Source organism: Cloeon dipterum, chromosome X, assembly GCF_949628265.1.
Source record: "Cloeon dipterum chromosome X, ieCloDipt1.1, whole genome shotgun sequence".
NCBI classification, from domain to species: Eukaryota; Metazoa; Arthropoda; class Insecta; order Ephemeroptera; family Baetidae; genus Cloeon; species Cloeon dipterum.
In genome coordinates, this window is record NC_088790.1 from 3,990,348 (window position 1) to 4,013,882 (window position 23,535).

The window sequence follows — 23,535 nt, forward strand, 5'->3', positions numbered from 1 at the left end:
TTCGACGACAAAAGCGACGAAGCTGCTTTTGTTGTTAGTTTTCAGGGTTTGACAAAATTGTAGACTAATAACTGCCCTTTTTTGCATTTTTTTAATGCATGAAAATTAAACCCCGACTTTTTTAATTGTAATATTAAATGAATTAAATCCATTCCAATTTAAATTAAGCCTGGAAAATTTTCCAAAAAAGAGTTCAGAACCTTTTAGGGCTGTTATCTTTAAACGTTTTTTTTACAGCAAAATAGTAGATTGTATTTTTAGCAATTTAGTCGGTTTTAGACGGGATTTCAATTAAGACACCGTTTCAGCCCAATTAACACGTGTTTACTGACAAAATTTAGCATTTTTATGTCTACATTTTAAAGTTCGTTTAGAATGGAAATAGATATATATTACATATTTTGGACTAAACAATTCCAATAAAAACGAAACCATGAGAAAAATATCCGGGACGAAAAGGAAAAATATATACCTTTTTTCATTGATTTTTTGCCAATTTAGAGAGTTTTGGGCTATATTTGAATGCCTCATGGACACTTTTAGATGGTTTTGGCAATTTTAGTACAGTTCAAATTGTTCAAATAAATGGCTTAAAACCGCATGGTTCGTGCTCATTTGATAGTCTCGCAACGATTATGATGCTCACAATCAGAAAAAAAGTCGCTCATCTAAAATTCACAGCCCTTAAATTTTAGTTTTGAAATCGATCAACGTTGAGAATTTGTGTGTTTATAGAGTGTTCTAGCTCAAAGTTTATCAATCTTTAACATTTTAATTTGCTAGAAAGGTAAATAAATAAATTTAAAAATTAAATTTTCAATTATTTACAAATATAGAGTTGTACACTTTACAGCTTTTGACCTTCAATTCATCGATGATTTGCCATGAATTTTAGCTAATATTGTCAAAACCAAACATTCCTCTCGTATTTTCTAGAAAAATCAGCCACGGACGTAGCTTGTGTTGCTGCCAAGTGCGAGCGACCTTTTTTCTATTATGCGATTTTATATACCTGCTCTATATCAACAACAAAAGGGTGCTGAGGAATTCTGCTACATGGGGGGCTGAAATGGAAAAAAATATGCTGCGAGTGACCTCTCCTCTCCCACTGATACAATAATTCTTTTAACAAAAGGCGCCTTACAGGTATTTGAAATATAGTCTTGTGTCCACATGCTTCATTTACCTTATTTCGTCGCATTGTAACTATGCTTCTTTTTTGAATGAAACTTTATCAAAAGCGCTGCATGAGGAGACAAAAATGCTGCCGCTTTCTTAATCCCTGGGGGTTCATTTTCCCCAATGTTTTCTAGGATATATTTTTTCATTCTCCTCGGGTTGGAACGCACTATTTTGATTTGAGCAATCTTTTGTCCGTTTTTGCCCTTGACTAACATCCGAAAATTCTTTTACAGGATTATTTTGGTCCAAAACAAGAATTTTAAGCTCAAACGAATATATATAAAGATGGCCCTGGGAGCAGGCCAGCATGCTTGTGCTTTTCGCCGAGTGGCGCGCGCGCTTTATGCGCGCTTTTTTACCGTGTGGATTTTTTGCTCTGCTACCTCGGCTATACACAGTTCAGTAATATCAAGTGAATCCATCGAATCAAACGCATTTAGCTGCGAACAATCACTTTTTTATTCGCATCTTTCATCCTACACGCAGAGTCAAAAGAGCTCTCCCAATCGGTTTTTGTGTTGCGATCAAGCGAAAGCGTGGGCTAGCCAATTTACTTTCGTGATGAGAAAAAAAGAGGCGTGATTAATGTGAGACAAACGAAGTCGTTTTGATTGAAATGGAAGCTGATCGAGTTAACACTGCTGCTGTTGTTAAGTGAAATTTTTTCGTGAGAACACATCCGACAACTATATATACTAATGTGCAGCGGAGCAGCAAATATACGTGTTCGACCCTATGCATTGGAGCAAAAATACTCGCTGACACCACTGTGTCGAACAAGTTTTGAATAACAACTTACAACTTTTAGCAATTATGACATCTCTATTTTAGCACAATGTTATTCATCCAGTCAATATGAGTTTATTTCCATATTCATGAGCACACGCCATCGCAATTTTGACTTTTCTGCTTGATCAGCTCTGAAAGTTGGCGTCCTCCTGGAGCCTGCTCTGCGTAGGCGAGCAAAAGATGGTGCATCAGGGGCAAGTGCCGGCCCAGGGTTTGCCTCATTTCTTCCTTTTCCGTCTCCATCACGGCCCACTCGGCTTCCAATTGCTCCAATCCGGCTTCGATTTTCCCGCCCTGTTCCCTGATCAAGTCCGGCAAACGCTGCACCATCTCGACGACTCCTTTTTCCTCTTCAGCCCGCAGATTTTTGCTCAAAATCGTGCCGACGTAGAGATAGAGATACGGTCGGATGACGAAAGGCGCCGGCTCGAGGGGTTTTTCTGCTTCTGTGTCGCTCTCGCCTGCAGCCCCCGTTCCGAGGGCTGACGTCATTTCGACACTTTGGCCCGCCGCTATCTTTTCGCAGCTCTGGTCCCGCTCCTCCGTGCATTCGGTGATGCTCAAAGTAAACTTTGGCTCTGCTCGCGCTCCCTTTCCTCCGGGTCCAGCCTGGCCGTCGGCGCCTCTCTTCGATTCAACTCGCACTTTCTTCGATTCCCCCGTGCTGGTGTAAATTAAAACCGATCCGGCGAAGCCTCCGTGTCCGCCGACCCCACCTGCCCCTGCAGCTATGGGTTCGAACACGGACTCGCTTATCTCCAGTTGAGTTTTTCCTGAGAAGGATGAAATATTTAAATATTCCACTGTCTTTTCTAATTGCTGACTTCCTTGCGCGGCAGGGCCCCCTTCTTGGCCCATGCCCCCGACCCCGCCTTGGGATCGAATGGAAAGCCTTTCGGCGTTGACCAGTTTCGTGCAGAAAATTAGCAAATTTCCGGAATTCCCGCCAGGGCCGCCTGCCTGTCCGTCGCCGCGCAGTGGTGCGTCCACCCTGGTCCAGCCGACCTGCCCAATTAATTCAATTGTGACATTTTTATTCACCACCTGCACTTCCGGGGCGATCATGATCAAGTCCTCGCCGTTCTGCAGAGAGATATTTTGGTCGAGGAAAATGATTTGCGACGCCATCATAACGATCGGCTTGTGTCTGCCCTCGTACTTTTTCACCACTTCGCTCAGCAGTACGAACGGGGCGGCCGCAACGATTCCATTCTCCACGCTCCAGTCGTCGAATTTGAGCGTTTCGCTGAAGACCGCGTCCAGGTCGTGCTTCATCCAGTCCAGAAGCGGCAGCCCCAGCAGCCGAGGCCGCGGCTGTAAATCAAGGGCGGCCAGCGACATAACGAAACTGTCAAACGTCGTGAAATCCTGGAGCAGCTCGTCGGCAAAGTGCTTTCGGTTCTTCAGGTATTTGTGCTCCTGCAGAGTGGCTCGAGTGTCGTTCAGGAATTCGTAGAATCGGCGCAATTTATCAAATTCCTTAATTACTCTCCCCAAGGTCGAATTAATCTCATCTCGTGGGATTTTTATCTCGATACCGGTGTCGTGCATCCAGTCGAGTTGTTTTGCAAGTGAATCGAATCGCTCGCTACTGGCGTTGAAATCTTTCAGTGATGCAACCACCTCTGAATAATTTAAAGATTGCAGCGCGCTCATTCTTGCAGCCAGCGCGACCGATGCATTGTGCCTATTTGTCGCACTCTCGACCGATTGCAGGCCGTTGACTCTTGCCTCCTCCATTAAATTGGCGAATGCAGCCGTAATCTCTGTCGAAACCTCGGAAAATAAATTACGTAAAAAACACGACATTCTTTCACTGGCGTTAAGTTTCAGCTCTCTAAATTCGACGTATGATAAAATTTTTCTTATCGACTGTGTGGTTTCTTGCAACGTATTTAAAGGGCTGCCGGGCCGGAACGGTCGAGGAAATTCCACCACCTGAGCGTTGACCTTTTTGGCGTAAACCGTGCCTAGAATGTCACTTTTCGCCGCCACGACCGCGGCCACGTCGCCGAAACGCGCGATCAGCTTTTTAATCCGCACCAATCCCTCTCTGTCTCCACCCTCGAGGAAACTGTACACGTTTTCGACCACCAAAACCTTCACTTTGGGCACCAACGAGACAGTTCTCATGACGGCGTATTCCGCCGCTGCCACTTCTTCCTCCGGCTCTGCTGGCGAGGGGCAGTCGACCAAAACCACCCCTGACTCGTCATCCCGCATGAAATGCGGCAGAAATGTCGGTTTGCCGATTTTCCGCCCGCCATCGGAGAGGAGCAAACCACTCGGCGATCGTTCCGTCCGCAAAGAAGGGTCGGACGCGAGCAGCATGGCCAGCGAAGTTTTTCCCGTGCCGGAGCCGCCTACCAGAAGGACGGCCTCGGACACGTTCCGAAAGTTGGCCGCCAAGTGGCCGTCGACCTCGTCCACGAGCGGCCAAAAGCGGTCCGAAAATTTCGCATCAGCGCCGCCGAGAAAGGCGAGCAACGCGAGCAAGAGGAGCATTTCGGTGCGTACGTGTGCTTCACCCACGGGCTGCTCCAACACTGTTGCTGTCTGAAAATGAAAAAAATTCGGAGGAGCGTAGACGGCCTTGGACAGTTGAGTGACCCGGTCCAGCGTGAAGACGCCGCAGGACTTTCGCTGCGAGAACGGCACGCGTCACTGGCCCGTGTCAAAAACAGTGATTTTGGTGTAAAGAGGCGCCGCTCGCTTTCACTGTTTCCAGCTGAATGGCCGCCCCTATAAGAGTGGCCACGACCGGCCAACGGGCCACAGTCAACCGGCAGCCATGAGGAAGCCTATGGTGATCTATTGGTGCTGACAAAGCTCGCAAATCGTAATCCAAACATGTTTGTGTTTTATTGCAGGTCGCGATGGCGCTTATAGCGCTGGTGGTGGCCGTCGCTGAAGCCGGCTACTATGGTTCATACAGTGGTGAGTGACAAATTTGGTCCATATTAAATTTCAACGAGTCAATTCCAGGCGGAGGAGGTTATGGGGGTGGAGGAGATCATGGAGGCGGCGGAGGTGGTCACGGGGGCGGCGGGGGAGGACATGGCGGGTACGGCGGCGGTGGAGGAGGCCACGGTAAATTCTTACTGAAAATTTGTGACAATTATTTTTACCTAAATTCAAACACTACTATCTAAAATTTCGGAGAAAGCTTAAAAATTCCCGGGTGACGTTTAATATTTTGAGAAAATTGTCTAATCAAGCGGCGAGCATTGTCTTCTTATTCAAAATATAAATCATGATTTATTTTCGCCAGATGGTATATTTAGCTTATAATTTGCACACCATTGGGTAGACCGCGACAAGAGAGATCGAAATGAAGCGAAAAAATCGCGAAATTTGTCAAGATCTGAAATTTAACTGTTCCTGATTTCACTATTGCACATTGTAAGGATGACAAACATTCAACTCCATTTATGGTGAAAATTAGGAAACAATTTTTATTGCAAGCAGAAGGCTGTTACGCAATAATTAGCAAACCTCGAATTGATTTTTAAGTAAAAAATCATAAATATTTAATCATTTATTGGCGAATTATTTAAAACAAACTGGAAATTAATCGTTGTATTTTAAGGAGGAGGCGGTGGCGGTCATGGCGGCGGTGGAGGTGGACACGGAGGCGGTGGAGGAGGTCACGGAGGTGGTGGCCACGGAGGCGGCGGTCATGGAGGAGGAGGCGGTGATCACGGAGGTGGCGGTGGTGGTCACGGAGGTATGTTCTAATTTATTTGGAACCAATAAATGTAGTGTTTTATACGACAATAATGAAACTAAATGCCATTTAATAATTATATTTTAAGGCGGCGGCGGTGGACACGGTGGAGGTGGCGGAAAAAGTGGTGGCGGAGGAGGAGGAGGTGATCACGGAGGCGGCGGCGGAGGTCATGGAGGTGGTGGCGGAGGTCACGGAGGCACGTTTTAATTTATTTTGTAGCAATTAAGTGTTTCATTCAAAAATAATTAAACTAAAAACGCCATATTTTCAGGCGGTGGCGGTGGACATGGTGGTTACGGCGGTGGCGGCGGAAAAAGTGGTGGCGGAGGAGGTGGTGGTCACGGAGGCGGCGGCGGAGGTCATGGAGGTGGAGGACACGGAGGTACGTTTTAATTTATTTAAAAGCAAATTAGTGTTTCAATACTAAATTAACTGAACTAACAAATGACATTGTATGAATATATTTAAAGGCGGCGGCGGTGGACATGGTGGGTACGGCGGTGGCGGCGGCGGAAAAAGTGGGGGCGGAGGAGGAGGAGGTGAGTTTAGTTCATCAATATTTTTTTAATGAAATTAATTTGATTTACATCATGATAATGGCAATGCTACTGCTTCTAATTTCAGGCAAAGGAGGTGGAGGAGGAGGACATGGTAATTAAAAATATAACAATCTATCTGGCCAATTTAATTTAAAACAATTTTCTTTAGGCAAAGGAGGCGGCGGCGGAGGAGGATATGGTAAATAATTAAAAACCAAGCTAAAATAATTTTCTTAAAATGTTTTTGTTTTCAAAGGCGGAGGTGGTCACGGTGGTGGAGGCGGAGGACACGGAGGCGGCGGCGGAGGGCACGGAGGCGGAGGGGGTGGACATGGCGGTGGAGGTGGTGGTCATGGAGGCGGCGGCGGAGGCCACGGGGGCGGCGGCGGCAAAAGTGGAGGCGGCGGATGCAAATGCACGTGCTACCATGGTGGCGGAGGCGGTGGAGGCGGCAAGCACTGATCAGACTGACTGAGGGCATCCTACCGCCCATTGTTGACTTGTTAATATTGTTGATTTTGAGTTGTGAAGAAATAAAAAGCAAACACACATTATTTAACTGAATTAAAACACTGCTTTTATCTTCTGTGTGCGATTCCTAATTGCAACTCAATTCAAGTAGCGAGTTGCGCGCAATTACTTGTGTTTAACAGAAATAATGACAGTCATTTAATTGTGAAAAAAGTCGTCGCCGCCGTCGTCGTCGTCCGTCCGGCCGGCTGCCTGAACAGAAGCGCAGCGAGCGTTGACCGCGCGCGACGCCGGACCAGTCTCCATTAACAATGCAGTTTTGACATTCGCTTTTTATTCGCCTGCTGCAATCGCGCTGCGGCTGCTGTGCGATGACAATTGAATTTAATGCTCAGTCAAACCCGAGTTGCATTGTGATTGACGAAAGTCGCGTTTGCAGCCATAAATGGTCGCTTCTCGCGCGGCGTTTTTTTGTTCAAAGCACGCTACATTTGGTAGTTCTTTTAAAAGGCAACGCAAACCTGCTGCAAAGTTCAAAGCAATAAAAATCAATAAATACTGAGGCGTGTACAATTTAGAAATTTAGATGAGCAATGCCTGCAGTTAATTTGAAAAAGAAGGTTTAATGAAGCTTATAACAGAAAATTTGTGTAAAACGTTTTATACCTTTACTTGAAACATTTTTGAAAAATAGGAAACAGCTAAATATTTTCCAGGTTGATTGCTATTTACATTTTTGAGAAAATCGGGTCAAAGTTTGCATGCTAATCAAGCAATTGTAAAATCACGTTTAATTTCACAATTTAGCGAATTTTTCTTCTTAATTCGCACACTTTGATAGATCGTGACAAGAGCGAAAATTCATTGAGAATCTAGGAAAAATTAATATGTATTTATGTAACAGTTCCTCGATCCTGATTTCATTATCATTGTAAAATTTCACAAACAATAAACTCAATGAACTACTTTTGCTAAAGTCAACAAAACAAAATGTTCTTAATTGTTGGTCTGTAAAGCTCTACTTTGTAGCATGATTATAAATACAGCCGCGGTATCGAGTTTTGTTGTAATTACTTTTTCTACTCTACTGACTCTCTTTATGGTCAGAATAAAAAATATCGCAATAAAATAATAATTAAAAATCCGATGTGTCCCTCTGTACGAATTTCAATTGTTACATTCGTCTGTAAATTACGACGTAGTACGTGAATGATGTAGTGATCAACACTGCCGCTTTTTCTCGAAAACGAAAACAACTTGTCACAGGATTCCGAGTCACAACCCTTTCCCACGAAAAATGTCTGTGTGCGAGGCTGCAACTCCTGTAATATTAGGTCTGCTTTTTGTCACAGCAACTCGTCAGACCTGCTCTCTATTCCAACTTAGGCCAGCGACCCGCTGCTGTGGACGAGCAAAAAAACAGCCCTCGCGCGTTCGCACGCAGCCGAAAACGTCCGGCGGGTAATTGCATTGCAGACTAATTATAGCATTTTGGCATTCGGCAATGACGGCAACGTAATCATCTCGTCTGCAGCAAAAAATGTCATTATGACATTTTTCTGCGACGTGAATGTGCAAAACGATTTCCGCGAATTGAACAACTCAATAAAATTGTGTCTAAATTATACACGGGCGAAAAACTGTTCATGCATCATCTGTACGAGTCCCGCGAGAGCATGAATGCGTTGGCAAATGAGCAGAGATAATCGCCGCTCGCGACGTGCGATTTAAATAATTCATAGCGTAGCAGGGAGTGCTCGCGCCCAACCTAGGAAGGCCAGCTAACTGATGCTCAGGTGAGTCACAATCAAAGGTGGGCGGTCAGGGTACTGACACCGGCGCGTTTGCTTTGGTGCTCAGTTCGCTTCAGTCAAGCGTTGGCACAAAATGCTGAGAACAACGGTGCTCTTTCTGCTTCTCTCGCTGGCCGCAATCCAGGTATTTCAGTTTTTTGTTTACCTCGCTCATATTTAAATGTCAAATTGACAGGCCAAAGATGATTTGGACTGTGAAACTGCAAAGGAGTCGCTACAACGCAGTTTTGACGTGTTGAGCATCAGTACCAGGGAGCTCGGCCGACAATGTCGCGAGGAAAAGCGAGAATGCGACAAGAAAATGAGAGAATTCGCCAAATTACAAGATGATTTTGATACTTGTGAAATCGATAAGAGTAATATGGGAAATGAAATTGTAAATTACGCAGCGGTACGTTAAGAAATTTTAATTTTCAGTTTTAAACAGTTTTATTTTATATAGAGCATAGACGAAATCAGTTCAGCACTTTACAGATGCAACATGAAACTGGAAGAGGAAGAGACGGTAACTCAAAATTCAGACATCTTGGAGTTTGAAGAGAATACAACGAGGGAAAATGAAGCGTTGACTGCAGCATTGGAGTCCGCACGGCACGAAGCAAGCGAGCTGCAGCAAAAGCTGGAAAACGAGATCGCTAGCAAAGACGGTTTGCTAGAGCAAATAAATGCGTTGAATGAAAGCAAGACGAATTTGGAAGCACTGCTTCAAGGAGAAAAGGAAAGTAAGGAGAATTTACAAGTCCAGTTAGACGCAGAAAAGGCTTCCGTCGATGCAATGCGCAAAGAGCTGCATTCTTTGAAGGAGGAAAAAATGCAATTGCAGCAGCTCTCTGCCGACTACATTGCAAACTACACCGACACTAGAACAGAAATTAACGAGTTGAAGATACATGTTGCGAAGCTGGAAAAAGAAAATAAAAATGTGGTAAGGATCTATATAGATGCATCCAATGTTGAAATTATGTTTTATTTTTAGTTGAAAAAACTTGCCATATGCAACGAGCTCCGTGCTCAAGCGATAGACGACGCCACCGACGCGAATAACCAGCAAAACGAAATTGAAATTAACAAGAATGGAACTGAAAAGTGCGGCAGAATAGGTTTGATAATTTATTCTAATCAAAACTGTTTGGTTAATTTAATACTTTCTATACAGGTAGAGGCCTTGATTTGACAAGAACGCCTTCCGGGGTTTACTATTTCAATCATAAAACTGCTGTAAGTACACAAAACACGCATTTTAACTGTACACCTTTCACGAATCGTAAAAAATTAGTTGCCTTGGGTGTCAGCGAACGACTTTTGCCGCTCCCGTGGACTCGACTTGGCATCTGCCGAAACAGAAGAAGAGATTTTGGAAGTGGGCAGAGTGCGCTCTCTCGGCTACCGTGAGTGTTGCATGCAAATTTGTAATTTAGATTAGCAGCGATTCCAGTAATTAGAATACGGCTAGTTGTATGTCACTTTGAGCAATCGTTGGAATTTCAAGGCTGAACGCCCACACACCTATATTTACGCAGTACATTAAGGTTATAACCATAGGAGAAAACGCTGTTGAATCCAAAAATTATGGTGTCTTTTTTCTACCGGTAAAAAAGATGGCAATATTCCACAGGATCAACCGGCTTTTTCGGGAAATCAGAGGCCAGAGGACATTTGTCAAAAATTGCAAATTAATTCAGCTTTCCGAAATTGCCATCAATTTTTTTTAATAGGCAGAACAAAAGAAAGATCAAGTCGTGAATTCATTCTATTTGAATTGCAGACATTGCATTTTGGACAGCAGCGTCTGACAGAGGCCATCCGGCAGGTCAATTCCACTGGCCCAGTGGCAGGAAGGTGGCGTCCTCCCTTTGGTTCCCGGGACAGCCAGATCAGGCGTCGCAAGGCAGAGAGGATTGCGCCTACGTGTACGGCTCAAAACTGAAAGATTCACCGTGCTCAGCTTCGTTTTACTTCGCGTGTCAAGTGCCAAGAGAATGCATACCTCATTTAAACTAAAAAAAGCTCAGTTGCCATTTAACCATTGTGTACAATTAATAACTTATTAAAGTATATTTTCATCAAAATTAAAACGTGTATCACTTTTATTCAGATTCAATAAACAATTGTTTAAAAGGACGTAACAAACTATGATAATGCAGTTGAGAGAAAAATTACAACACCTTTGTGCACAAAATGAATTGTCCCCCAGGTAATCAGTCTTCCTCCTCGCTCTAATTTGAAAGTCTTCAATATCATCTACGCCGCTGGTAGTATTTTACAATCAACTCCACCGCCCAAGCGAAAGAGGCGGCTAACAGGAGGCCGGACTGAACATGTACGCACAAGTTGTAGCTGCCAGACGCATCTCTCAGCCAGCCTATATTTATAAAAAAATGAATTTAATACTTGAAACGGCGTTAATTGATGATACTTGCCAAGAAGAGGCCCGATGGTGAGAATTACGACTCCTTTGGCTACCATATTGATGCCCAGAGCGGCGGGCAGAGTCTCATTGCAGCAATGCTCTGCAACCGCAAGATTCAGGTTCAGGATGGCCGCCCCTCGAACAAGTCCAGCAATCACGGAGACGACCACAAATTCTTCCAGTTTGCTCTGCATGGCCAGGACTGAAAGATCAGATGATAATTGTCACCAAGACAATTAAATTTAATTTGCAACTTTGCAAAGAAAAAAATGGTCCTGCGATTGTTCGATAACTTTTTTGTTGATTTATAGTAGATTGAAACAGGGGTTACAATTCAAATTAATTTGAGTTGTTGACTACAGTTAGCAGTTGATTAAATTTTTACATTTCAGATTTTGCCTGATTTCTCAAAAAATAATGGTTTATGTTAATGACTTCGATTCATCTAATCGCGATTTATCTAACGGTGTGTGAGTTATGAGGGAAATTCCCTAATTTGTGAAGTAAATCATGATTTTTACACTCGCCGCTTGTTTAGCTTACAACTCAAGAGCCGATTTTCTTAGAAATTTAAACGACAACCTGGGCAATTTTCTTAAAATATTTTAAGGTAGATAGATGTAAAATTACTTTTCAGAATTTTGCAGTAAAAAAATCCACAGAAGAAAAAATACAAATTATGTTTACAATTCAACTATTTATCTTCGTATATGTATGTGAAACAATGAAACGATCTCCTTTAATTGCAACCTTGAAATGCGCGTCAGGTAAAACCGGCTCCATAGCTCAAATGACTTTGAATGAGGCTATGCAACGTGAATCTCACGGATGCAAAGCAAGTTGCATAGCATAGGTTTCGTTCAGATTTATTTTCTGTGGAACAATAATATCCAGGAAAGGATTATACTCACGAGATCGCGTAAACGCCAGGGCGACCATAGCCACCATCAGCGAGTTCCTGGCGCTCATGTGCTTCACTTTTATGAAAGGCACAAGAAGGCGCGCCACAATATCAGAAGCGGCAGTCACACTCATGCAAAGTGCAGCTTCCGGTCTCGTGAGGCCGTGGTCCATCAGCAGAAAGGGAAGCACCATTGAAAAATTAATGTTTGCCACATTAAACGTAGCGAGACCAGCCACGATGTTGACAAACGACGGGTCTCGAAAGAGCCGCAAATTCCACGCAGCAGCTAAGCGGCCAGTACAAGTTTGAGCTGAGAATTTGAAGAAATTAGATGGTTTTTAATTAGGACAGCAAATCTAAAATGCAAAAATCACCGGGAGAGTAAAATCCACATTGTTCAATATCTAAAAGTGGATAATTAATATTTTCAATTTGTTAATTTTTGCTGAGTTAATTTCACAATATTAAAAAATAGTTTTAACCCTTCACTGTAAACTCTTTTTCTTTAGTAACAATGTTAATCATCATGTTGTTCATTTTAGTCTTCCGTTATCGTTTTCGTGTTCTGTGCGTGACTCGTTGTGAGTCATAGAAACTGTGAGATCGTCCTTTAGTTACATATATACGCAATGGATTTCTTTGATTTATCCGACACTTTTCGTCAAAGGATGCCCCCCTATATATTTCACTGTTGATTTGGTAATTATTTTCATGTGAATTGATTTGTTTCTTCTCAGGATTGCCTTCACTTTTTCAAAACGAACAAAAGGAAAGAAAATCATCTATAATTTTAATTGAAAAGATAATATTATACATGATTATGTGATTTCTTCTGCAAAAAACACGCAGGCATTGAAAAAACAAGCTGAATTGTAAATTCAATGTTATTTCTTCAAGAATTGCAAACAAAAAGTCATCATCAGAGGCATGTAGCTTTTTTTCTTACCTTCTAGATCGCATTCTTTGACTTTTTTCACTTCATCTTCGCGCACCTCTGCCGCTATGACCTCCATGCCAAGTTCGTTGTTCATTTCCGCATTGGAGATGCGGCGCAAGGACCTGAGTTCTGGTTCTTCCACGGGTTTGGATTTGGAAGGCGCTTCCAGAGGTCTGTAGAGCCACGCTGCGAACACAGCGTGCAAGCTGATGGCGGAGAGCAGCAGCATCGCGCCGGGAAAATCGTACCATTCGAGGAAGAAACGGACAACTTGAGGCATCAGCATTTGTCCTATCCCGGTGCCAACGAGGGCCAGCCCAACTGCACGGCCTCTTTTCGTGTCGAAATAGGTCGAAAGCGCCACAAACGAGGAAGGGCCGGTCAGCCCTAGCCCAAGACCTGGCGCAAATTGGAATTTCATTTTTGACAGTGCTAAAATCGATTCCTGAAGGTCGAAATAGGTAAGGCGGACCAAAATTTAATATGGCGAAAACGTAAAAACATTTTTTTTGCCGATTTTTAGCCTGAACCTTTTGAAAAAAAATGACACACCAATAAGACAAATTAGAGATTTATTGTGCTTAATTGTCGCTGTGGCGCTGCTGTCTCGATCTGGCAAATCAGAGAGAACCATACTCTCTTTTCTGATTGGGTCGCCGGTGTTCTTGTGGCACTAAAAAACCCGCCAAATTAATTAAAAAAATTATTTTCCACGGATTTTCGAGTAGTTTGGCTGCCTGACCTAATTTGACCATCAGCTATGGATTTCTTATAACGTACCACTCAAGATGCTGTATGTTAGTATAAGGTGAGTAATGTTTGTGGCCATGCTAGACAGGAGGAGGCCCATGGAAAACAATGCAGCACCAATTAATGCCACTTGTCGGTAGGATAGCAATTTCATAATTGGGCCGGTGATCAAGCCTGACAGATTGGTGGTGGCACTCATGAAGTTCATCACCAAAGCGGCTCCCGTGGTCGCCTGGCCCATATCGTGCAGTGCTTGTCCGAAAAGAAGTCCAAAGGTTGAGACCAGAGATTGAGTTGTCATCTATTAAAATCATTTATTTCTTGTAAAAACATCAATGAAAAATATGCATGAATTTAATTAATAATATTTGCAATTTTTTGGACTTATAAAAAATGCATTACGCGACTTTGAAAAATTATGATTTTTAGTGCCAGAGATATCCAACAGTTATTCGTATACGCAGGTGGATTTTTTTTATCATTTTTTCTCTCTGTTTACTCGAGTTCAGTGACGCGACTTGAGCGCGAGTATAATCATGTGTTTGTGTATTTATGTGCCAATTCATCGCAAGTATATTATTTGTTCATACAATGACTTTGGCCATTTGGCTTACTTAGCATGAATCAGCCCCAGCTCTTGGCGGTGCTTTTATTAGTTAACCTATGTTAAACACAACAAATCACTCGCAAACAAACATACATGCCAAACAGGCCAAAGTCGAAAAGTATAAGAAGTGGAACAACCGCGTTCGGTTTCAAACAAGGAAAAAGCAGCTCTAAATCCGTAGGAATAAAATAAAATCTGTTTATTAACTAACGGCATTCATGCTAAATCTTTGGGGATTCCACACCTGCAAATTGGCAAAGATTACATCAGCAGAAAAGCTGGTTCGGTAGAAGCAGTTTTAACCAATCCAAACCGCATCATAGTAATAGAGGATTATCAAATTTAAATTAACGGATGGATAAGTTCCGCGAGGATTTACTAATAATGAATTTTGATAAGAATAAAATCAAATTACAAAGCCATTCGATAATTTAATTTTTTTAAAAAAATACCTGCACGTCGTGTTTAAAATTCAAATAATTTTTAAGACAAATTAACTTAAGTAACCATATTTTTAGTTTTGAGCAAGCAGAGAAAATCGCAAACGGATAACCGTGGGGTCGGTGCCAAAAGAGGCGTCAAAGCGAAAAGAATTTTAGAGTGGCTGTGTGTGTATGTATATCACTGATAAAAAGGTGCTTGAGAGCGCGCCACTCCTGATAACGGGTACTCACGTTGGCCAACGCCACCCCGAGCACCACCATCCATCCCCAACCGCCATCGGGGGCGAGCGGCTTGCACAGGGCCGGCACCGCTGGAGGCCGCTGCTTCTGCGTCATTGTGACTGGCGCTGACGCATCTCCGTCGGGCGCTGCGCCAAGCCGCGGATGACAACGTCGACGGTGGCGCCTCTGCACTCGCCCCACTACCCCGCGGCTCCCTCTCAGACGGGCCGCTAGTAAATTTCCTCTAATCAATCAACATAGGACAAACTCAACAAAGACACTGGGGAAAAAACCTCATTGATAAAAAGTGCTAGATTTTATTCCTTTAATTTAAAATTATTTTATTTATATAACAATAAGAGCCTACTCAGATAATTCCTCGCAATTGGCTGGATAATCGAACTAAATTGTGTTCGACCATTATTTTTTTAACTCGTTCAAAAAGTGTTAAAGATCCTCAAATAAAAAAAATTAATTTTGATTGCTCCTGCATTCTGATCTCATTTAGACCATTATCTTTTAAATCAAAGTTCAATGAGGCCTGTCTCTTAGAGGGCCTTTACAGTTGATAATTAAATTCACTGCAGCTCTGAGTTACATCTGTCTGGTAAGGAGTTGCATCATTCATAGCAGTAGATGCAGCGCAAGAATAATTTTTGAAGTACACGGCATGAGTGTTCAAATGCGCTGTCCCGTTAGTGCTATGCAAGTTCATTACTTGATTGATTGTCACTTTTACATTACAAAATTACTATGACTAAGAGCATTGAATCATTTTTTAGAATATTCCTCCGACCTTTCATTTAATTAATCCGTACAAGTCGTGCATTAAGCTAATTCAGTTTGAGATTATTTTATTTACTTTAAGACTAAGTAACGAGTTTGATGGACAGGCATCAGTTTCTCTCTTGTAATGAATTTCATAACAATGAGCTCCACGTGCTCTTATTGAATAAGCCGTCACCTGCATGCACAGTATTTTATAACAGCCGCAATAGCCTCTAAAAGTGTTGCAAGGGATTTTCATTTCATTTCAATCAAACAACCTGTGCATCAAGAACGGCAGGCAGACAGGCAGAGGATCAATTTTCATTACCACTGGTTTGCAAATCAAATGGAATAAGGAATTAAAATATCAAGAGATTGTGAATAATATGCTGCTCTTATTCTTGTTGAGAAATAAAACAGAAAATTCCCTTGGTCTATTCAAATAAAATTAATTGAAATTTTAGTAAAATAAAAGTTTTAGTTGGATTTTCCTCGTCTGATTTTTATTTTTTGAACATGCATCACATGAACTTTGACTTTTGGATGAGAAAAAAACTTAACATCAAACAAAGTGTTGGACAGACTAAATATTTATTTGTTTTCGCTTACTTAAGAGTCTTAAGGCGCATTTTTACTGTTTTTTCTGATTGTATTAAAATATTCAATTAAAATTAAATATCGTAAAGTTAAGCCTATTTTATGCAAAGGAACGAAAATTCAGCTCACTCTATACGTGAGCACATTTATTAAATTAGCTCATGGTTTTTTTTGGGGGGGGGGGGGTCATTTTATTCTTCTAATGATGGGTCAGTTTCACCTTCTGATATTGTTTGAAATTCAATAAACTTAACAGTTTAGGAATCTGCTCTGCGAGATGAAACGAAAGATTTATGTCACTTTAATACTTTTGGTAAAATTCGGGAATTTTCCAAAATTTTCCAACAGAACGTTCCAAGAAAAAATTTAAAGCCTTGTAGCAGAGTTAAATTTTTTTCTGAGTTAGTTTTCATCTCTATTTTTTGCTATTTCTTTTTGTTGGGAGTTGTATTAGCTTTTGTGGCTTTTGTAATAAACTGTAAATAATACGATAAATAATTAATTTCGAAACGTCTTTAAAGTGAGAAAAGTTAATTTTTTCTCTTCAATTGGAGCGCTCTGCCTGTGAGAGTGACTGTTATTTCCGGCGATGTGCGTTGAATTAGTCGCACATCGCACATCAATTTACGTTCATGAGGTTATTCATGCTCACAGGTGGAGAACGAATGGAATGAATTCGATTACACGCACGAATCCCGCCAAAAAGATACGTATTTTGTATAGGTGATGGTGCTGCCGCTAGAGGAGACTCCGATTACTGCGCTGTCGCTTTGCAGCCGGTTACGTTCGTTTTCGTTCACGAGTTCACGTTCACGTTTCACAACACCACAGATACATGCTGAGCGCATTTATAAACAAAGGTTGTCGACGCCGAATATGAGTAAGGTCGACCTGCAGGGCATTCGACAGGTCGTGTGCTCATACTTGCGACGGCGCAACTACACGGTCAGCGTCTTTAATCTTGGTGTGACAATCAGATTCTTGAATTTTGATGATTTTTAGTCGGCCCATGAAGAAGGGACCTTCGAAGTTAGTGCTGAAGTCAGCGTCGATGAGATGGTGAAACGAGCCGAATTGTCGGCCCGACTTAGTCAGAGCCACGTTCTTACAGTTAACAACGCGCCTCCTGACCTTGCTGCTTACGACCAGCAGTTTTCCAGGTGAGGAAAACGTCAAACTTAAATTATTAAACAAATTAACTCTTGAATTTTTTGCAGATTTAAAAATTGGGTTAGCAAATTGTCAGATGACAGAGCAAGGACGGAGCTCGGTCAACTGCTGCCGTTAGTTTTGAGCCACATGTACCTGGATCTCGTTGGCGCCTCCTCAGGGAGCAGAGTCAACAACTACAAATTCCTCAAAAGACACTACACAGGGAACATTTCAAACAGCAATCTCATCGAAGACCTATTAGCTCTCGGCACGTGTTCAGATCTACTAGGTAGACCCTCTGTGGAGCTGTTCAGGTATGTGTATCTGTGAAGTTGCACTGATAACAACTCATGTTTATTGTTTAGGAGTGAAAAGAGTGAGGTTAGTTTAGCAAGAGAAACGCTCAACCAGCTCAGGGCTTATCTCATATCCTGCGAATCGGCTCAATTGCTTCAAGTAAGTAAACAAATAATAAAGAATGGGAAAAGTGCAAATTTTTTTGGTGTAGGGGTATTATTAATTTTTAGATCTAGCTTCATTATTCTGTTTAGAAAAAAAACAATATAAAGATACATTACTCCGAGCATTTTCTTCGTTAAGCTAGCACTGAGTTAACTTTTCGGACTCACCGTGCTAGATTTTGGCGTAATCTTTCCTGGTGTGAACCACATACAGATTCGACATCATTTTTAATTCTCAAGTAAATGTATTTCCTTAGTAACGAAAATGGAGCTCAATGACGCAGTAGAAAGCTCAAAAACATCATCTCGAACCGTTTATGAGCCATTAGCCGATTTCCCGACTATAGTTTAAAAATTAGGAAAGACAATATTTACCTACCAATTGATTCCCCTTGTCAAAACGAGTCCACTAACAATTATCACCACGATTGAATGAAAACTGGCTTCAAAATTCAATTTAAAAAAATTTCCCATGTTAAATCCCAGTTTTAAAACTCATATTAAAATATTTCCACTTAAAGTTAACGTTTCTTGTGGCTCCATTTCAGGTAATTGGTCAGTGGATTTGCCTGCCAGACCCCTCAATCAGCGGAATGACAGCGGAAGTTGACTCCGACAACGAGGAAGGCAATATGTCAAAACAAAATTCTGAAACCCTCCCTGAGCCACCAGAAGAAGCGAACGCTGCCAAGGACTTGGCTGCTGCTCTCGCCACGGTCAAGGAGTCCCCTGTTCAACCAATGCCCATGCAAGCTTTCTTTGTTGCCAACTCTCAAACAAATCCGTAATATTCTACAGTTTAATTATTTTTTATTATTCATTCTAAAGTTATTTTAATAGTGTTGCATGCGCATCTTTGGACGACGATGCCTCTGTTGTCGCTGCGGGACTTGAAAGCGGTCTTTGTGAAGTTTGGAGCCTAACGCCAGACACTCTGGCCACTGGAAATTCGTGAGTAATTTTTTAGCTGCTGTTTTAAAAGAACTGAATAACTGAAACAAAAAGCTAGGGAAGAATCCATCAATTTTTGCACATTTCTTCACTAATTAACAAAAATTAATTTAATCCTGGTTGCATTTAAAAAACAGTTTTTCCCCTCGAACCTACATGGACGACAGTGTTTGAAATATACACTCTGTTGGCATTAAATTTTCTAGAGGTGGTTTTAAAATTTTAAAATATTCGTTGCCCAACAGAAAAAAATCTGTTATACCTAGTAAATAAAATTTTGAAAATCCGAAACAGTCAGAATGTGCCCCATTCACGTGGCAACATTATCAAAAACGTATTTTTGCACCTTAAAAATTGAGATAATCTTCAGTAAGACAAGGGCCACTTGCCTCCGCACCGAGGACTGCATTGAAACGCTAGACATTCGTCCCGTGAAGCCAAATCACGCATGCTGGAAAGGTGCAAACCAGCAAGTAGCCAGTCGGCGCTGGTGCGCCTCCCAGCCCGTTGAGCAATTTGAGCATTTCGAGTCACTAAACTAACCACTTTTTGCCGTCTCTGACATTTGGTAGCCAGTATTAGATCTCCAACCTACTCAAATACCTCCCATTGCTTTGACACTCCTGAGAATGCCTTAACAATGCGAGCCAACAGGCTGGTTCTGGACTTAGTTTCATGGTTTCTCACTCCCTTTCCCTTTGTCATTCAAATTTGATTTTTGTACCGCTGTGTAATACAAATAAAGGAAATTAAAATTTAATCCTGAAAGTATTAGCTGTAAAAATGTGTTAAATCTGTCAGTTAATGCGTGGTAAAAGGAAATTGTTACAGCTATAAATAATTTACATAATCTAAACATACATATTAATCCAACATTTGAGTGATGGTTGTTTTTTTAACCATATTTAAAAAAAAACAATTATTCCGAATTTATGGCACCTAATCCAAATTTCTATTTAAATTCCAGGCATCAGACACTAATCGGCCACTGTGGACCGGTTCGCGCACTCGCTTGGTACCTGGACAGGGCATTGTTATCTTCCTCTGTTGACCACACAATCAGGCTCTGGCCGAACGATACGCTAAACTGCAAGGCAGTTTACAGGTATAAATTAAAAAAAGCAATTCTAAAAACTGCATTAATAAAATGGCACACTATTTTAGAGGGCACAATGGCGTGGTGCATGCGCTGAGCATCTGCCGACAAAACCTCTACTTCAGCAGTGCCTCCGATGACTTGACCCTGAAACTGTGGTCGCCAGAGTGCTGCCATCCCATCAGAACGTTTGTCGGGCACATGAGGGCGCCGACTGCCTTGCAGTTTCACAGTAACGGCCTTTACTTGGCCAGTGGCGGGCAAGACAACACTGTCAGAATGTGGGACGTCAGCGTTGGCAAACCTGTCCGACTTCTCATCGGCCACGAAGGCACCGTTAGGTCGGTGGCCTTCCACCCTGATGGTCGGACGCTGGTTACTGCTGGCAATGACTTGCAGGTTAGTCGAATTTTTGGGTGTGTATGATATAAATTTGTTGAGAATTTGATGGTTTAGAATTTTTTTAAATAAAGGATGTGTATAAATTAAAAATGGAATATTTACTAAGAGAAATTAAATAAAATTAAGGCTATTGCCAATACGAACACAACCTCGAGTGGTTTAAAATGAATATTTTAACTGTTTTTTATATTTTAATCTGTATATTTTGCCGGGAAATTTGTAAATAGCTCTTTAATGGTTAGAGACTTCGTTTTCAAACCTTTAGAGCTCACTGCCAGTTCATGTAGCTCCACATTTGTCACTAAAGAAAATAGTTAATTTTCTAATTTTTACTAATTTTCAAATACATATTAAATTAGTTACATTCTGTACTTGTCCTGTAGGATGTAATTTTATTTTAGTTGAAATAATAATCAGTACTTCACCATTTTTGTCTATGTCGCAGGTGCGTCTATGGGACGTAGGTGAAGGACTGTGTCGAGCCCAACTGAACTTCGGTCCAGGAGGAGCATCTCACTTGGCGTGGAGCAAGGATGGACGTTGCCTGGCAGCCGCCTCGTCGAGCGGCCTTGTGAAAGTTTGGGACCTGGGTCTAGGGGAGGCTGTGTTAGTGAACTCGACGCGCCTGCAGACAACTGCTCTCTTGCACATAAGGTACCGTCTCAATCATTCGCTGTACGTGGTTGGTGCTATTCCGTGAGACTAGACTCGATTGAAAACCGTTAGTGGCATTATTTATTACCAGAAGAAGATACTTAAAAACTGCAATCGATTCATGTGATAGCTCAGCGGTTTGGCGTTTTGTAATGTACCTTTTTTAACAAGTCAGCGAAATAAAAGTCAATTTTGCTGCAATGCAATATTTTATTGGTCCACGTTTCCACGAAAAGCAGTTTAATCGACCTCTTCGATGGTGGGTCCAGCAGCTCCAGTGCCGGGGGCAGCGCCTCCGGGGGCAGCTCCTGCTGGGGGAGGGGCGCCGGCTCCGGCCTGTTGGTAAAGCTTCGTCACGATGGGGCTGCAGATGCCTTCCAGCTCTTTTTGTTTGTGCTCGAATTCCTCCTTCTCGGCCAGCTGGTTGGAATCCAGCCAGCGGATCGCTTCATTGCACTTGTCAAGCACGGTTTGCCTGTCGCTATCAGGGATTTTGTCCTTCAGCTTTTCATCCTCCATCGTTGACTTCATGTTGAAACAATATGCCTCGAGAGCATTCTTCGCTGCCACCTAAAAACATGAAAAATAAGCTTCAATTCATTAAATCGATTTTGCTTTTGTGCTATTTACCCTGTTGCGCTGAACCTCGTCTTCGCTTTTGAACTTCTCGGCGTCATTGACCATGCGCTCGATATCCTCCTTGCTGAGCCGGCCCTTGTCGTTGGTAATTGTAATTTTGTTCTCCTTGTTGGTCGACTTCTCCACGGCTGTGACATTCAAGATGCCGTTGGCGTCAATGTCAAAGGTCACCTCGATCTGCGGTACGCCACGGGGCGCCGGTGGGATGCCGGTCAGCTCAAATTTGCCAAGAAGGTTGTTGTCCTTTGTCATAGCACGCTCACCCTCATACACCTGAAACCCCGTAAGAGTAGAGATTTATTTTTCTCCCTAAGTCAATTTCAAATTTTTTTTTGTACCTGAATGAGCACTCCAGGTTGGTTGTCGGAGTAGGTGGTAAAGGTCTGCGTCTGCTTGGTGGGGATGGTGGTATTTCTTTTAATCAGAGCGGTCATCACGCCTCCCGCTGTTTCAATTCCGAGCGAGAGGGGAGTGACGTCCAACAGAAGCAAGTCTTGCACCTCCTCAGACTTGTCTCCGTGCAGAATGGCTGCCTGGACAGCAGCGCCGTAGGCAACGGCCTCGTCAGGGTTGATTGACCTGTTCAGCTCTTTGCCGTTGAAGAAGTCCTGGAGGAGCTTCTGGATCTTTGGGATGCGGGTGGAGCCGCCCACGAGGACTATGTCGTGGACTTGGTTTTTGTCCATTTTGGCGTCCCTGAGAGCCTTCTCCACCTGGATATATTAATGTTTCGATTTAAAACGCTTTATTACTTTTATTGAGTCACAACTAACCGGTTCCAAGGTGCCTCTGAAAAGGTCTGAGTTCAGCTCTTCGAAACGAGCTCTTGTGACTGAGGTGTAGTAGTCAATGCCCTCAAACAAGGAGTCGATTTCGAGACTGGCCTGGGTGGACGAAGAGAGGGTGCGCTTTGCCCGCTCGCAGGCCGTGCGCAGACGTCTCAGGGCACGCTTGTTGACGCTCAGGTCCTTTTTGTGCTTCCGTTTGAACTCCTGCACGAAGTGGTTCACCATTCGGTTGTCAAAGTCCTCTCCTCCCAGATGGGTGTCTCCCGCAGTGGACTTGACCTCGAAGATGCCATCCTCGATGGTCAGGATGGACACATCAAAGGTGCCGCCGCCCAAATCGAAGATGAGAACGTTGCGTTCACCTTGAGCCTGATTAGGAAATCGCGTTAGTTAATTTATTGTTTCAAATTAGAGTTCTCAGCTTTTTATTTCTTCACCTTTTTGTCCAAACCGTAAGCGATGGCTGCCGCTGTGGGTTCGTTGATGATCCTGAGCACGTTCAGTCCGGAAATCACGCCGGCGTCCTTTGTTGCTTGGCGCTGACTGTCGTTGAAGTAGGCAGGCACAGTGATCACGGCGTCTTTGACGGATTTTCCGAGATATGCCTCTGCAGTCTCCTTCATCTTCACCAGCACCATGGAACTGATTTCCTCGGGAGAAAACACCTTCTGCTCGTCTTTGTACATGACCTGGATCATAGGCTTGCCGCCGTCGCTTATGACGGTGAATGGCCAGTGCTTCATGTCGTTTTGCACGGAAGTGTCCTCAAAGCGGCGGCCAATCAGTCTCTTGGCATCTGAAATCCATCCACTAGATTAATTTTTTTCTCTATAATGACCCAATTTTTTCGTTTACCAAAAATGGTGTTGTTGGGGTTCATCGCAACCTGGTTCTTGGCAGCGTCGCCAATAAGGCGCTCAGTCTCGGTAAATGCAACATAGCTGGGGGTGGTCCTGTTGCCCTGGTCGTTGGCGATGATTTCAACTTTTCCGTGCTGGAAAACTCCGACGCACGAGTAAGTCGTTCCCAGGTCAATGCCCACAGCCGGTGCCGCCATTTTTTCACAACCTCACTCTGCAGATCAATTTCCATTTCAATTAAAGTTGAATACACAATGCAAAAAACTTTCTACAGGTCTTTTTCAATCGAAAATTATCAGTGCATGCCACATTGGTTCATTAATATGCCGCGTCAATGTGGGTGTTATAATTGACCTGAATCTATGCACA

At 42.8% G+C, this 23,535-nt stretch overlaps 4 protein-coding genes across 4 annotated transcripts; 2 read left to right on the forward strand and 2 right to left on the reverse strand.

Annotated features, from left to right (window-relative positions):
* The first annotated feature begins 8,510 nt into the window (after positions 1 to 8,510).
* LOC135947200 (C-type lectin domain family 4 member K-like) lies at positions 8,511 to 10,600 on the forward strand. The gene is made up of 7 exons (XM_065495864.1): positions 8,511 to 8,649; positions 8,701 to 8,916; positions 8,968 to 9,450; positions 9,502 to 9,625; positions 9,682 to 9,743; positions 9,802 to 9,913; positions 10,291 to 10,600. Exons 1-7 carry the CDS (start codon positions 8,599 to 8,601, stop codon positions 10,524 to 10,526), a joined length of 1,284 nt encoding a protein of 427 aa, XP_065351936.1. The 5' UTR covers positions 8,511 to 8,598; the 3' UTR covers positions 10,527 to 10,600.
* Positions 10,583 to 17,584, reverse strand: LOC135947198 (monocarboxylate transporter 12-B-like). The gene is made up of 7 exons (XM_065495860.1): positions 17,469 to 17,584; positions 14,808 to 15,028; positions 13,557 to 13,827; positions 12,786 to 13,175; positions 11,847 to 12,149; positions 10,946 to 11,137; positions 10,583 to 10,887 (listed from the first exon to the last, which is right to left on the reverse strand). The coding sequence occupies exons 2-7, from the start codon at positions 14,910 to 14,912 to the stop codon at positions 10,763 to 10,765; spliced, it is 1,386 nt and encodes a 461-aa protein (XP_065351932.1). The 5' UTR covers positions 14,913 to 15,028; positions 17,469 to 17,584; the 3' UTR covers positions 10,583 to 10,762.
* LOC135947197 (TAF5-like RNA polymerase II p300/CBP-associated factor-associated factor 65 kDa subunit 5L) lies at positions 16,947 to 21,080 on the forward strand. Its single transcript, XM_065495859.1, has 9 exons — positions 16,947 to 17,108; positions 17,166 to 17,323; positions 17,381 to 17,629; positions 17,681 to 17,771; positions 18,325 to 18,560; positions 18,617 to 18,727; positions 19,695 to 19,832; positions 19,892 to 20,222; positions 20,671 to 21,080. The coding sequence occupies exons 1-9, from the start codon at positions 17,040 to 17,042 to the stop codon at positions 20,923 to 20,925; spliced, it is 1,638 nt and encodes a 545-aa protein (XP_065351931.1). The 5' UTR covers positions 16,947 to 17,039; the 3' UTR covers positions 20,926 to 21,080.
* Positions 21,070 to 23,363, reverse strand: LOC135947196 (heat shock 70 kDa protein cognate 4-like). The gene is made up of 6 exons (XM_065495858.1): positions 23,162 to 23,363; positions 22,744 to 23,102; positions 22,292 to 22,675; positions 21,857 to 22,231; positions 21,510 to 21,791; positions 21,070 to 21,449 (listed from the first exon to the last, which is right to left on the reverse strand). The coding sequence occupies exons 1-6, from the start codon at positions 23,361 to 23,363 to the stop codon at positions 21,120 to 21,122; spliced, it is 1,932 nt and encodes a 643-aa protein (XP_065351930.1). The 3' UTR covers positions 21,070 to 21,119.
* Between the last annotated feature and the right edge of the window lie 172 nt (positions 23,364 to 23,535).

What these genes read in the sequence shown, in the direction of transcription:
- LOC135947200 (XM_065495864.1), top strand. Translation starts at nt 8,599, where the DNA reads ATGCTGAGAACAACGGTGCTCTTTCTGCTTCTCTCGCTGGCCGCAATC. An exon ending in ATTTCAATCATAAAACTGCT is followed by an intron (nt 9,744 to 9,801) that starts GTAAGTACACAA and finishes GTAAAAAATTAG; the next exon opens with TTGCCTTGGGTGTCAGCGAA. An exon ending in AGTGCGCTCTCTCGGCTACC is followed by an intron (nt 9,914 to 10,290) that starts GTGAGTGTTGCA and finishes TTTGAATTGCAG; the next exon opens with ACATTGCATTTTGGACAGCA.
- LOC135947196 (XM_065495858.1), bottom strand. Translation starts at nt 23,363, where the DNA reads ATGGCGGCACCGGCTGTGGGCATTGACCTGGGAACGACTTACTCGTGC. An exon ending in CCCCAACAACACCATTTTTG is followed by an intron (nt 23,103 to 23,161) that starts GTAAACGAAAAA and finishes GATGGATTTCAG; the next exon opens with ATGCCAAGAGACTGATTGGC. An exon ending in CTTACGGTTTGGACAAAAAG is followed by an intron (nt 22,676 to 22,743) that starts GTGAAGAAATAA and finishes TTTCCTAATCAG; the next exon opens with GCTCAAGGTGAACGCAACGT.
- LOC135947198 (XM_065495860.1), bottom strand. Translation starts at nt 14,912, where the DNA reads ATGACGCAGAAGCAGCGGCCTCCAGCGGTGCCGGCCCTGTGCAAGCCG. An exon ending in TCGGGGTGGCGTTGGCCAAC is followed by an intron (nt 13,828 to 14,807) that starts GTGAGTACCCGT and finishes TGATTTTAATAG; the next exon opens with ATGACAACTCAATCTCTGGT. An exon ending in CCTGGCGTTTACGCGATCTC is followed by an intron (nt 11,138 to 11,846) that starts GTGAGTATAATC and finishes CTGATCTTTCAG; the next exon opens with TCCTGGCCATGCAGAGCAAA.
- LOC135947197 (XM_065495859.1), top strand. Translation starts at nt 17,040, where the DNA reads ATGAGTAAGGTCGACCTGCAGGGCATTCGACAGGTCGTGTGCTCATAC. An exon ending in TACGACCAGCAGTTTTCCAG is followed by an intron (nt 17,324 to 17,380) that starts GTGAGGAAAACG and finishes AATTTTTTGCAG; the next exon opens with ATTTAAAAATTGGGTTAGCA. An exon ending in ACTCTGGCCACTGGAAATTC is followed by an intron (nt 18,728 to 19,694) that starts GTGAGTAATTTT and finishes TTTAAATTCCAG; the next exon opens with GCATCAGACACTAATCGGCC.